We start from the raw sequence: 12,648 nt of genomic DNA on the forward strand, positions 1-12,648 counted from the left end.
TTACTAGAACCAAACTCAAATTTAAAAAAAAAAAATTCATATGTATAACATCCATGGAGCTTAGGACTTTTTATAAGGAAGAATGAGATGTTCCAACACAAAAGCATCGTCACAGAAATAAAAACTTTAATGAATTTTAAAAATCAATATACACTTTATACATACATATAACATCCAATAAAATATTTAAAAGTATTTTTGAATGGATTCTCCTAAAATTTCTTCCATTTCATTAACAACTTTTTGGCATTCAAATTCTACTTCTTCAACATTATCTTCAAGAAGTTCTGCTAGGAAAGGAACTGTTTCAGGTAATAAGGGCATAAAATCCTCACCCAATTTAGCAGCCAAGGAGCATGTTGTTTTAAGTCCGAGTATTCTCACCTAAAATATTTTAGAAAAGTTTATAATCAATAAAAATATCAAGTTTTAACAAAATATTTAAAATATTATACACATTGATAATTGACCATATAATTTCAAATATGAAGGAAATGGTCATGGTTGCGATCAAAAAGAACAAAAATCGTTCACAACTATTTATTATCTGATTTTTCGTCCCACTTTGTAGGGCTTCATTGGATTTCTGTCAAAGACTGTAAAGCTATCATCTTGAACAGCCCTGATGAAGCCCAACAAAGTGGGGCGAAACTTCAGATAATAAATAGCTGTAAATCTCCTTCATATTTAAAATAATTAAAAACCAAAAATTTCTTCTGATTATTATATAAAAGATGAATTAATAAAGAGCAAAAAATTAATACAAATTGAAAATTCTATTATTCAATGTAATAATTGCGATCACAAAAATTTAAAAAAAGGGCAGATGTAACCTGCTATGGTTCATAACAAAATGCTACACCATTCAATAAGAAGTAATAATGTAGTTCCACTATGAATAAGCTATAGTCAACAAAAATTCAAGATTTCACTCAATTAACATTTTTAAGTTCAGTCATACTATAATTCTTAGCATCTCATATTTTCTTGAACTATTAAACCATTTCTGATAAAATTTAATTCAGAATCATCAATAATACAAAATATTTTGAATTAAATCAAATGGCGAAAAAATATAGTCAGAATATGAATTCATTGCTTGACAATTATTTAATTGGATAAAAAACCTATCTCAACCCTCCTCTCTCATGGTCATTGCAACTCACCAATTTAGTTGTTATGTCTCACATAATGGTCCTGCCAGCAAAAAGCAATCTTAGGTAACCTCCTAACCTGTCATAGTGAAGAAGCTGACCCGTCGATATCACTCAGATATGTACTATTTATCGGCTATCACCTTTTGGTTGAATCTGACTCGATCGTAGGAAAAAAATAATGGGTCAGATTCAACTCATCACAGTATTAATGCTTCCAATATAGTTGGTCTGAGTGGTGTAACATCCATAGGGAGACAAGCAAAGAAAAATAAGTGTGGTTGTAATAAACCTTCAACACGGAGGACCATAAAATAATTTTGCAATACTTAAGATGATTTTTGTTATAAGAGTTGAATGAACAATAAGCAATTGAAATACAATAGAAATAATAAAAGATAAGATAAAATATAGAAATCAGAATAAATTGAATGAATTATATGGAGCAATTGTGGGTTGATAGTTTCCATGCCTATGAATGTTTAGTCTAATTTGGTTCATAAAAGCTGGAATATAGATTGAAGGGTAATGGATAATTAAGTAGAGAAAGAGAATAATGGAACTTGACATAGACTTATGTAGAAATCTTTAAAGTTGTAAATATTGAAAGATGAACACAGAAATAAATTGAAAGATGCTAACTGTGTTTGGTGTGTAAAGCTGATTTGGCAAAGGTCATAAACAAAGAGAACAGAACCGCACAGAAATTTAGCATAGTAACTGGTTATAAGAGTAAGTAAACCACACTTGTTATAGAACTGAGGTTGACTCGGGGCCGGCTAGAGAACCAACAGGATTAAACTTCATGTGTATTAGCCCAGTAGTGTAATAAAGAGAAGTTATCAAGAAAAACTGCCAGATCTCTGTGCTAGTAAGATCTGTATTACCATTTTTTTTTTTATTTTAACCTTCTCAAAACACAACAATCTGAGATACACCAACCTACTTAAAAAAATTTGATATTATACAAACCTCAGCTAAACTGTGCCTCGTTTTCAGGAGGATTTGATGATTTAAACGCTTCCAAAGAGAGTCGTCACCTGTTGAAGTTGCCATGTTGGCAAGGCATGGTATTAGTATATTCTTACACCTTTCATTGGCAAGTTCATCACCGCCTGATCTATTTTCGAGCTAAAATGGTACACAATATTAACATTTCCTTATAACATTTATTATTATGGTTCGATATTAACAGCAAAATATTACCTGATCAACCAGTGGTTCCATGATTATATTAAAATAATCTTTTGTTAAACACTTCTGAGAATCATTGGTAAAAGTTGTTAAAAATGTTAACATTATATTTTCGACAACTAAAATAGATTTCTCAGGAGCATATTCACCACTAAACCAATCTTCTGTTTCATTAGCAGGATTATTTTTTGTAAGAATATTAGCAGCATTTTCAATAAATATACCCAGAAACAGGGGGAACAAGCTTTTAAGGGACTTAGCCAAGTGGTAAGACAACCTAAAACAAATATGTCTCATTATAATTTCCATAAATAATCATCAAAATTATTTTAGCTAAAAATTAATTAAATCTTAAATGATGTATTGAAAATAAAATTATCGACTAATGTTTTGGAAAATAACTATTTAATTTAAATTTCATTAAATTAAGTACGGTAAAAGTCAGGAAATGGATTACTGACGACTTACCTATAAAATGTAATAATCCTATCTCTGGGAGCCTTTTTCCGTGTCGCCCAATCAAATATTTTCTGATAAAGTGGCCTGAATGATGATTCTGAAAGTTTGAGAATGAGCTTTGAAAATGCTATAATTACTGGATTTTCAACAGACTCACTCTCAACCAAAGATGGCTCTGGTTGAATAGTACGGAACTCAAGGGTAGAAAGGAACAGTTTGACAGTTTCAGGGCATAAATCTGACGCTGACGTGAAACTGTCTGATAATATAGTCATTAGCGGACCAATGGCCTGATAATGGCAGTTTTCTAAAAGTTTCGAATGAGCTGTAGATGCTGCTGGAACAAGCACTCTTGTAGGAACTTGGTTTGATAATTTTTGCCTGTTCAAACACAAAAATAATATTATTTACAGCTATTATATAAAATATTAAGTTATAAAATACAATTATTTAGAATATTAGTTTAAATTATGAAGTAATTATTTATTGTAAAAACTAATGTTACAATTTTATAAAAACCAGTTATAATGTACTAGATAACCATATAGGCCAAGCGGTATCTGACATAAGTAAGCGGTAGCCTTACTTATCTGACTTTTCAAACGGACAATTATAACGAGAAGGTTGGTCGATGTAAGACATGTCACAATCTCACAAGAAGAGATCATAACACAAAAAAAGGCAATCCTTCCCGGCCAGACCCACCCCACTAAGACCCCTAGGGAGCGATAGTTCTATATCACTTTTGTAACATTTGCTTAAAACAGGAAGAGGAAATTTTAAAATAGTTTAATTGGACAATATTTAAAAAGTGCCTGAAATGGAAAAACGGCATGATTAAATTAGCCGCTCTTTAGCGACTTTAAAACTTTTTTTTACATGAGAAAAAGTCAGGCAATTCTGAAAATATGAAATAAAATGTCCTTTTATATTTATATACCTTCAGAATAATTTATAGGTCACTGTTATAATCAATAAAATTGACTGAAAAGAAGTATATTAAAAAAAACAAATACTTTAAATGATAAAGAATAATAATAATAGCAGCTCAACCTGCAGGACAACTAACTAAAAACCATTTCTCAAAACAGGATTTAATTTAAAAAGCTGTAGGTCAATAAATAAAATATCAGTAAAATTCTTATGAGCAAGAATACAATAAGATGGAACTAGGTTTGAAATTGTTTACTTGTAAGTAAAAAAAATAAGTGAGGTAGCAGAGAGAAGAATGGTAGATGTTACTGAAACCATTTGTCTCAATAAATTTCTTCTCTCTTGAACAAATTGAATGTGGTCGATGTTTGGTCATCAAAAATCTTACAATGGATTCTGGTGGAAGATCGTGATCAATAATGAATTCCCAAAACCTTTGCCTTCAACATGACTGATATGAATCAAACAGCTGACATATTTAAGTATTAATGAAAACTAAGACACTGGACTTGTTAATTCCTAGGCAAGGTTTGATTCTGGCAGCTGGAAGAAAATTTATTTCCAATTATATTCAGCCATGGATTAACCACAGGATTCAGATCCTCTGGTGGTACACCCGGCCTCTACCTCTATAAAGCCTGGTCATTTATCACATTGTATCTATGAAAATAAGTATTTTTTTTTTATTTAATACCAGATCATCATGGTGGGTCTTACATGGTTAATATAACAGTTACATTTTTTTTTTAACAATTGATTATGGGGGATATAGTCTCATACAAAAGACACCCCTAACTATATACATGTTATAAACGAAACAAAATTAAGATAAAATAAATAAATAAAAATAATAATAAGAGAGAAAAGTACAGTTAATAAAAAAAAATTAGTGCATAAGCTAAAATTTGAAAACTGACAAGCATTGACGGCACTAAGAATCATTTAGGAATTAGGAAGCCAGATGAAAATCACAACACTAAAAATAATAGAAGGGAAGGCCACCTGTCCCCTAAACCCCAAATTAGAAACGGTCTTTTCTTACATTTGAAACATTTATTTAAGACAGAAAGAGTAGACTTAAGTTAAAATATTAGTCAAATTAAGCAACATTGAAAAAGGGGCTAAAATTAGAAAATGGCAGATCACCTCCTCAGAATATTTTTGGTTAAGACATACAAGGTACATGTTTTTATTTTATCAATACCCTTATCAATTCTAGTGATCAAGTAATGGCATAACCTTGACTCAAATATTTAAAAAACATGATATGAATTTGTTAATTGTTATATTCATAACATTCAGTTATTAACTATTTGATGATTAAAACCAAACCTTATCAATTTTAGCTTGAGCTGTAATGACTGAGTCTTCTGTTGTTGGTCTGCAACTTCCGAGTCATATTTAGCTGATAATATGCATATTTCATACAACAAATGATCCAAGAATGGGCTGAGGAACTGAGGCGTAACGTCAACAATTTTTTGTATAGAGGTCACGATGCTTAGGAGCAGAATGTCACCACTACAATAAAACAAATATTAGTTCAACAGTACAATTCGACAATAATACGATTTGGTTTAGCTATAAAAACTAAAAATATACCTGTTATCACTTAAATTATCGTGGAGGGCAGAAATTAAAACAGGTAAGAATTTTGGAAGAAAAGGCAGTGCGTGCACTTTCAGCATTGAAACCAACTCGCCAAGACATAAAGCAACAGAACCAAAAACTGGTCCACTTGGTTTTGTAGGTGAAGTCAAAATATCAGTAACTTTAGCTAGAATCTAGAAAAAAATAAAAATCAATGTTATAAAAGTATTATGATTAGAGACCAGATTTTTGTGCAGTGCAAATGGAAAAAACATACAGTAAGAAATCCAAAATATGCAAAATTGTGCCGTAAAAACCCAAAATGTGTATAAAACACTCAAGCCCTGTAATAATCAACTTTTATATTTAATAATAATACATGTAAAACTTACTTAACCTTGTTTGAATCAAATTAAACGTGCTAAATACTTTCTGCATTTATCCAAACATACATAAAAAACTAAATTACTCTGAATAAAACCCTAAAATGTTCTCCATAATTGAAGAGCTATGAGGAAGCTTATTGTATTAAATGGTTTTATATTTCTATTATGAGGGCTGGAATTCAATTTTTCAACTTCTTAAAGCTACATAAATTTTAAGTTTCAGGAAAACTATGCAAGGCCACTGTGTAGAAAAGAGTATTTGAAAATATTCTTCCTAGCTAAATTTCCTTTTTAATTTCTTCCAAAATTTCACAGCAAGTTCTTCAATTTCAGCTTTTCAGTTGTGAATTAACATACGAATATACCACTAACCAGAAAGCTAACAAGTAATAAGATAATGTAGAAGAACTTCAAAAGATTTGATTAAAAATGTATAGGTACATTTTTTATTTTTATTTATTATATTTTATTTTTTTTTTTTTATAGGTACATATTGGTCAAACCAATTGATTTATAAGAGAAGATGGTAGAGGAGTGCGGTTGAAATAAAACACAAATAAGTTATTTCATGGCCAAAACGTTGGCACGATTAAATAAGTTATTTCAACTTATTTGTGTTATATTTTGACCGCACACCCAACCATCTTCTCCTCATATAATTCATCCACGATCAACTATCTCTCATCATTATCAATTGATTTATATTTTAATTTTTATTTAAAATAATATAGGTAATATATAATATATAAATAGGTAATATATAAAAAAATTGAAATTCCCATTAGTCACAATATCGTCGAACAGAAGAATGAAGTGCTAGAGGAGGACTAGAAATCCAATTTAAAAACAATAGCACTCACCATTATCTATAAACAAATTATTCTAGAGAGACTTTTTTGTAGTTAAACAAAATCACTGATTAATACAATTCCAACAATATTCAGATATAGCGTTTACTTTTTTTTTTATTTGAATTATTTTTCTCTTAGGTTGAATTTGACTTGCTAATTGAATTCAAAATAAAGGAAAAAATAATAAAATTAATAAATATTACCATACATACTCCGATATGTGTAAATATGAGTTCAATCATTTAATATTATGCAAGCAAAATTTAGCCCAAATACCCCAAAATGTGCAACATAAAGTTAGTGCTAATGGAATGTCATTTCCATGATTTCAATTTGAAGCTAGGGAACAAAAGATGCAAGGCGGTCTCTAATTATGATAAAATATTTCAAAATAAAGAACTATGAAATTATGCTCGTTGGGTATCTTAATTAGCATAATTTTAATTCAAGTATTAATAGAAAATGCCCTTACCTTAATAAAGTCATTTAGATAAGGAGTACCCAAATGCCTGGCCATCAGCTTGATAGCAAACAAGGCAGCTTGATGAGTTATGTAAGAATCGGAACTTTCATTGTTCTCTACAGTCTGAGAATGCAATGAATCTAAAACTGCAATGAGCGGATCGAGGAGTTCCCGCAACTGAGACTGAAGTAACGGAGATGGTTGCTGCAGCTTCCATCCCAGCAATTCCATAGCTTTCCTTCTAACAGCTTCTATAGGGTTTCTCAAAAGCTGACCAACAACTTCAATAAATATTTCAGTAGGCAGCAATGCATTTGCCTGAAATACAATTTTGACTTTATCCATAAGGCATTTACATACTTAAAATTAAAATAAAGAGGAAAGACCATTTAGGTTAAATTGGAATGACCAAGGTTTACTAAAAAAAATTGTACAGATTCATAAATTTAAGATTTACAATAACATAAGATTAATTTTTTGTATTTTTTATTAATGTTTATAGGTAATGATAAGGAATAGAAATGTTAAAAACTAAATATAATTGCTAAATTATAATCAAATCATGTTTATATAAAATAAACTACGAAAAGTTCAATATTAACGAAAATATAAATGTTATACACAAATTAAGTTTGATAACAATATAAAATGTAACACACCTTATCTAAAATGTCATAACATTGATTTAGGACCACTTTCCAATATTTGGCTGTCGGCTGCTGAGCAGAGTGTTCAATTTGCACAGACACACTTTTTATGTAAACCAGACACTCTTCAACAACTGATCCGAATAAATGCTTCATTGAAACAGTTTCCTGACCACTTAATTCAGAAACCTAAGTGAAATATAATAATTATAATATGAACAGTTAATCAGAACATAAATACCTCAAAGTATTATTGAATTAATTTACCTGTAGTACAAACTGTGTAGATGACATAAGAGATGAAAGAAATGTTAAAAGAGTATATTTGTAGTGGCGGAAATTTTTCCCTGTATTTTCATCGATATTGTAAATGAAATTTAATTTGCTATACTTAGGCTTATTCAGGAGATATGTTTCTGAAAAGATAAATAAATAAATAATTTTATCTTTTTAATACCATAAATCATTTTTCTATTAATAGCATTAAATAATAAACATATCATATACCTTTATCATGTGGTAGCTTAGATATATACTGCAGAAGATTCAAGGATGTTTTTAGAATAGTAGAAGGAGGAAACTCAGCACATAACTGCAGAGCATAACTAAGCACTCTAGGCATTGCTCCCACATCGGAAGACTTATCTTCATTTTCTAAAAAAATAAACAAGTTAAAACCAATTCAAACTCTAGCTCATGAAATAATTTATAATTTAGTACATACCTGAAGGAGAGTAACCAGAAACGTGTTTCTCGAACACTAAGCATAGAAATATCCATAAAAACTCTCCTTCATTGAGCGTCATCATCAATTTTTTAAAGAGAGGTATTCTTCTATGTTCTGGTAAGTCTAATATTGCAGCTACAAACACTCTTAAAACAACAGTAACTGCATCTTCTAGAGCAGCTCCTTTTTGAGACTAGAAATATAATATTAATATATAAATATGTAACCAATAATAAGACAACTTCACGAATTTCTAACCAAGAAAAATTTACCTTAACTAGTATTGGAATTATGGTTTCAATAATTTTTGATATTAACTGAAAACTATAGGCATCATCCAATCGAATTACTGATGATCCAATAAACGTGAAAATAGCCATCATGTTATGAAGTACCTGATCCTACAATAAAAGAAAAATTAATAAACTCTTAAAGTCGAAAATAAATTAGATCAATATAGTAAAAAAAAAAAAAAGGTTATATACACTATAATATCCCCTTTTTTAATAAATATTTTAGTTATACTATATAATGTTCAATTTAATTTTCTTTCTGAATACTGTTAATTAGCTTTGCTTAATCAAACAGCAATTTTTATCAGTCAAAAGATTTGAAATTCAAAATGAAACATTGCTCCATTCCTAATTCAGCAGAGCCACTGTTCTATTGAGAAAGTAGAGCAAAATATTTTATAACTTTTATAGTTTATCTGCAATGAATTCAGGAAACAATAAAAGAGAAAATAAGTTACATCGGTCATACATAATAATAATAATATTAACAATTAACCCGCCAAATATAGTAAATTCAATCGTACTTCACACCACTACTAATGTTGAAATTTAGTTACAAGGTTATTTGCATATGGCTGTGTCTAGTAACCCATTGCATTGAGGTTAAGAGTCAACACTTGTTAAATTACATCAAATATTCATCTTAAATTACATCAGAAATTCATCTTTTTATTTAATTTACCCAAAGAAGCATCACTTTTATTCATGGATCTGAGAATATGCCCTTTGGATTAAAAGTTTTTAAAATACTAAATTTAATAACACATACTCTAAGCAATAAATTCAATGTTAATTTATATTAAAAAATTATCAAATAAAAATTAAACATTACCGGTAACAAATGAGCAATATATGAAAGAGCGAGCAGAGCATGGTGATGAGTTTGCGGATTATGGGAAGCTCTAACGCATTCTACAACAACGTCTACTTGTAAAGCTTCCAAGGGAACCAACAATGTCTCTCCATCAGATAATTTTTGACAAACATGAAGAATACTTGACAGTAGCAGCTGTTTTACGTATTCTACAGGAGCTTGTTGTTCAAACTGTAAACACCTAAAAATTTTCAAAGCAATTTTTTTAATAAAGAAATATGCAAATTGAGAAATATGTTGAGACTCCAAAAAAAGAAACTTTAATTAGTCAAAAATAATTCTTACTTTTTCAAAAGATTAAATAGAACAGGAAGAAGAAGACTGACATTGGATAATTTCTTTTTATTTTGAACAAATTCAAGAAGGCAGACTCCTCGCTTCCATTCATTTGTTTCAAGTGTTTCAAGAGATGGTAAACAACTGTTACTAAAATTAAAAAAATAAATAAATACATTTATATTAAAGATTTTTTTTTTTACTGTTTAAATTCTTTTTTTTTTATTACCTTTTCCTAGTTCTGGCTCTAAGGGAACTAGGGCTGTATGGAACGAAAACATTCAGCATAGGTGTAAATAATGACAACAATATTTTTGAGTCTAAAGAAATCCTTTTAAAAAAAAGTGCAGCAGCATTAATAACTTGTACATTTTCGACATCTGTAATTTTCTCCATTATAAGAGATACAACTTTTTCTTGCAATGAATCATGAAGTTTATCAAATAGTTCTTTTGTAATCTAGAAAAGAAAAAAACTGTTATTTTTTGGACCAATGAAAAATGAGAGGAAAAAACTTATTTAACAGATCAGTATTCTTTTTAGGTTCTTATATTAAACAAAATCATTTAAAGTATCATAAGAATTATAGTTATAACCAATCTAAATAAATGAAAAATTTTTGCTTGCCACAATTATAACAAATTATATATACCTGGTTTAATATCAAGGCTGCTGGACAAATCACCTTAGAATCTTCATTCAAAACAATACTTTTGGAATCTTGTAAAGCAATTTTCAATGAATTCCAGAATTTTTCTTCTTTAAACACATCAGAGATAGAATGATTTAACCTTTTGAAAATGGATGTAACAATGTATGATTCATCCTCATCTAATTCTCCCGATGTCCCAAGAGATTGAATAGCCATAGGAAGCAATTCAAGAAAGATTTCCTAAAAATAAAATAATTGGTAAGACAGTTGAAATAAAATCTCTAAATCATTAAATACTTGCATGAAAATTTAACTTACTTTTGAATGGACTAACTCGAGTATTCGAAGAATCTTTGCTTTCACATACAGTGGATTTGAAGAATTTGTAATAACTGAAATCAAATGTTGAAGAACATTCCCCATTGAAACAGCTATTTCATCTTTTAGCAGACTCTTGACTTCTTTAGATGGTGAAAGCTGTTTATAAGCGAAAATCTGAATTTGCCTAAAAGGAAAAATGTAATTAATGAACATATATTATTAAAAGATAATTTCTCTAAAGAATGACAAATTTATTTACTCATTATCGAGAAGGAGTTCTGTGGAATGATTCACAAGTTCTTCAACTAGAGGTCTATAAAACCCAGTCGAAAGAGAATCAGTTAAAATGGCCAAAATCTTTAATGTTTTAGACCTTATGGTTTCTTCTGAAGCACCTAACAATATCAGCAATGATGGTACTATCAGGCAATGCTCTTTGAGAATGGATGGAATCAAACTGGAATCATTATTCAACATTTTGATGACTACATTTAAGCTTTTTCCAGTGACACCAGGATCTAATATAACCACATTCAGTAGAAACAGAATTTGGAATTCGGTATCTGGGAAATGAGTCTGAAAAAAAAAAATGTATTCATAATATTCAAACTATCCAAAAAAATATATATATAATAAAAAAAAAAAAAAAAATAGAACCATATTTAAGTTGTAACACTTACATTAAAAAAGGATGTCTGCACTTGCGAAAAAGCTACACGGACAGCTTTAGAATTTGAATTACAACCTTCATGAAGAACCTTATACACTGACAATGTAAAAGCATTGGATTTATTTTTGGGATCTACCCAAGGCTTTCGAGTGAAACTGTGTGGTGGAATACATTTTGAAAGGTTGGAGAGGCAGTACAATGCCCCCTGGATTGGGAGTTTCCCTTTTATACTTGATTCAAAACAGCTCTGTAATGTATTTTCATCGATTTCATCAAGGTTCTCAATGGTGTCGAGCTATAAAAACAAAAAAGAGCAATCAATAAAACACAAACAAGCAATTAAAATAGCATAAGTTACTATTTTCAAAATTACACAATATTAATAAAAAATATTACATGAATACCTCAGGAAAATGAAGGAATTCGGTGAGAAAATTCATTACTTGATCAGCTATATCTTGTGAGGGATGGTCTCTAATTTTTGAACCTACCAACAATGCAGAGGAAAACCAAAATGTACTGTGTTCCATTAGATATTTGGATCCCTTAAATGTTGAAATTAGAACTTCTACAGGAGGAATGACACTTAAAACTGCAAATGTTTTCCACAAAATCACAGCAGCATTTGTCTCTTGTGCGGCACCTAGAAATAGAAGTAACCTCCAATAAAAAGAATACAAATAAAAACAGAAGTATGAGTCAGTACATTTCACATTGCAGCCACAACTACCCAGAGCATACCATTGTGGTAGTAAGATCAAATCTAACATCGTGCATTATGATTGTAAACTAAGAGTATTTTAATATTTTGCCTTATTAAAACAACTTTATACCCTCGGGAGCATGTTTGCTATACTAAAATTACAATAGGACCTCGTTATAATGGACCTCCATGTAACATTTTTTTTAAAATTCTCATGAACAAACCATATCATTGTTTTTCTGCTGATTCCGGCTCATAGAAAAATTTGATAATTGAGTAATGTTTGTTTATTATATTTTTGCCTTCGTAAAGGTTTAGAGAATAACACCACCTTCAAGCTTCATTTTATAAGTTAAGTTCTCTCTAATAAAATTTTAATATCAATAACCGAAAAAAAAAATTAGATTAAAATTTTAAAATAAACTAAATTAATTACAATTTCAATTTTTACAATG

General features: G+C 29.6%; 1 protein-coding gene across 1 annotated transcript in view; it reads right to left on the reverse strand.

Annotated features, from left to right (window-relative positions):
- Window positions 1–109: 109 nt before the first annotated feature.
- l(2)k09022 (HEAT repeat containing 1 homolog l(2)k09022) overlaps window positions 110–12,648 on the reverse strand; it is a 27,797-nt gene continuing 15,258 nt past the window's right edge. The window contains exons 9-28 of the mRNA XM_014431548.2: window positions 11,895–12,133; window positions 11,501–11,785; window positions 11,080–11,396; window positions 10,818–11,004; window positions 10,500–10,739; window positions 10,077–10,306; window positions 9,857–9,997; window positions 9,530–9,752; window positions 8,677–8,805; window positions 8,402–8,597; window positions 8,185–8,331; window positions 7,945–8,093; window positions 7,690–7,866; window positions 7,040–7,348; window positions 5,343–5,524; window positions 5,073–5,261; window positions 2,817–3,188; window positions 2,361–2,625; window positions 2,127–2,285; window positions 110–384 (exon numbers count right to left, since the gene is read on the reverse strand). Of these exons, the coding sequence (XP_014287034.1) occupies window positions 187–384; window positions 2,127–2,285; window positions 2,361–2,625; window positions 2,817–3,188; window positions 5,073–5,261; window positions 5,343–5,524; window positions 7,040–7,348; window positions 7,690–7,866; window positions 7,945–8,093; window positions 8,185–8,331; window positions 8,402–8,597; window positions 8,677–8,805; window positions 9,530–9,752; window positions 9,857–9,997; window positions 10,077–10,306; window positions 10,500–10,739; window positions 10,818–11,004; window positions 11,080–11,396; window positions 11,501–11,785; window positions 11,895–12,133 (4,334 nt within the window). The 3' untranslated portion in view covers window positions 110–186. The remainder of the gene's footprint in view (window positions 385–2,126; window positions 2,286–2,360; window positions 2,626–2,816; window positions 3,189–5,072; window positions 5,262–5,342; window positions 5,525–7,039; window positions 7,349–7,689; window positions 7,867–7,944; window positions 8,094–8,184; window positions 8,332–8,401; window positions 8,598–8,676; window positions 8,806–9,529; window positions 9,753–9,856; window positions 9,998–10,076; window positions 10,307–10,499; window positions 10,740–10,817; window positions 11,005–11,079; window positions 11,397–11,500; window positions 11,786–11,894; window positions 12,134–12,648) is intronic.

Source organism: Halyomorpha halys, unplaced genomic scaffold (genome assembly GCF_000696795.3).
Source record: "Halyomorpha halys isolate HHAL.00 unplaced genomic scaffold, Hhal_1.1 Scaffold984.1, whole genome shotgun sequence".
Classification (NCBI taxonomy): Eukaryota; Metazoa; Arthropoda; class Insecta; order Hemiptera; family Pentatomidae; genus Halyomorpha; species Halyomorpha halys.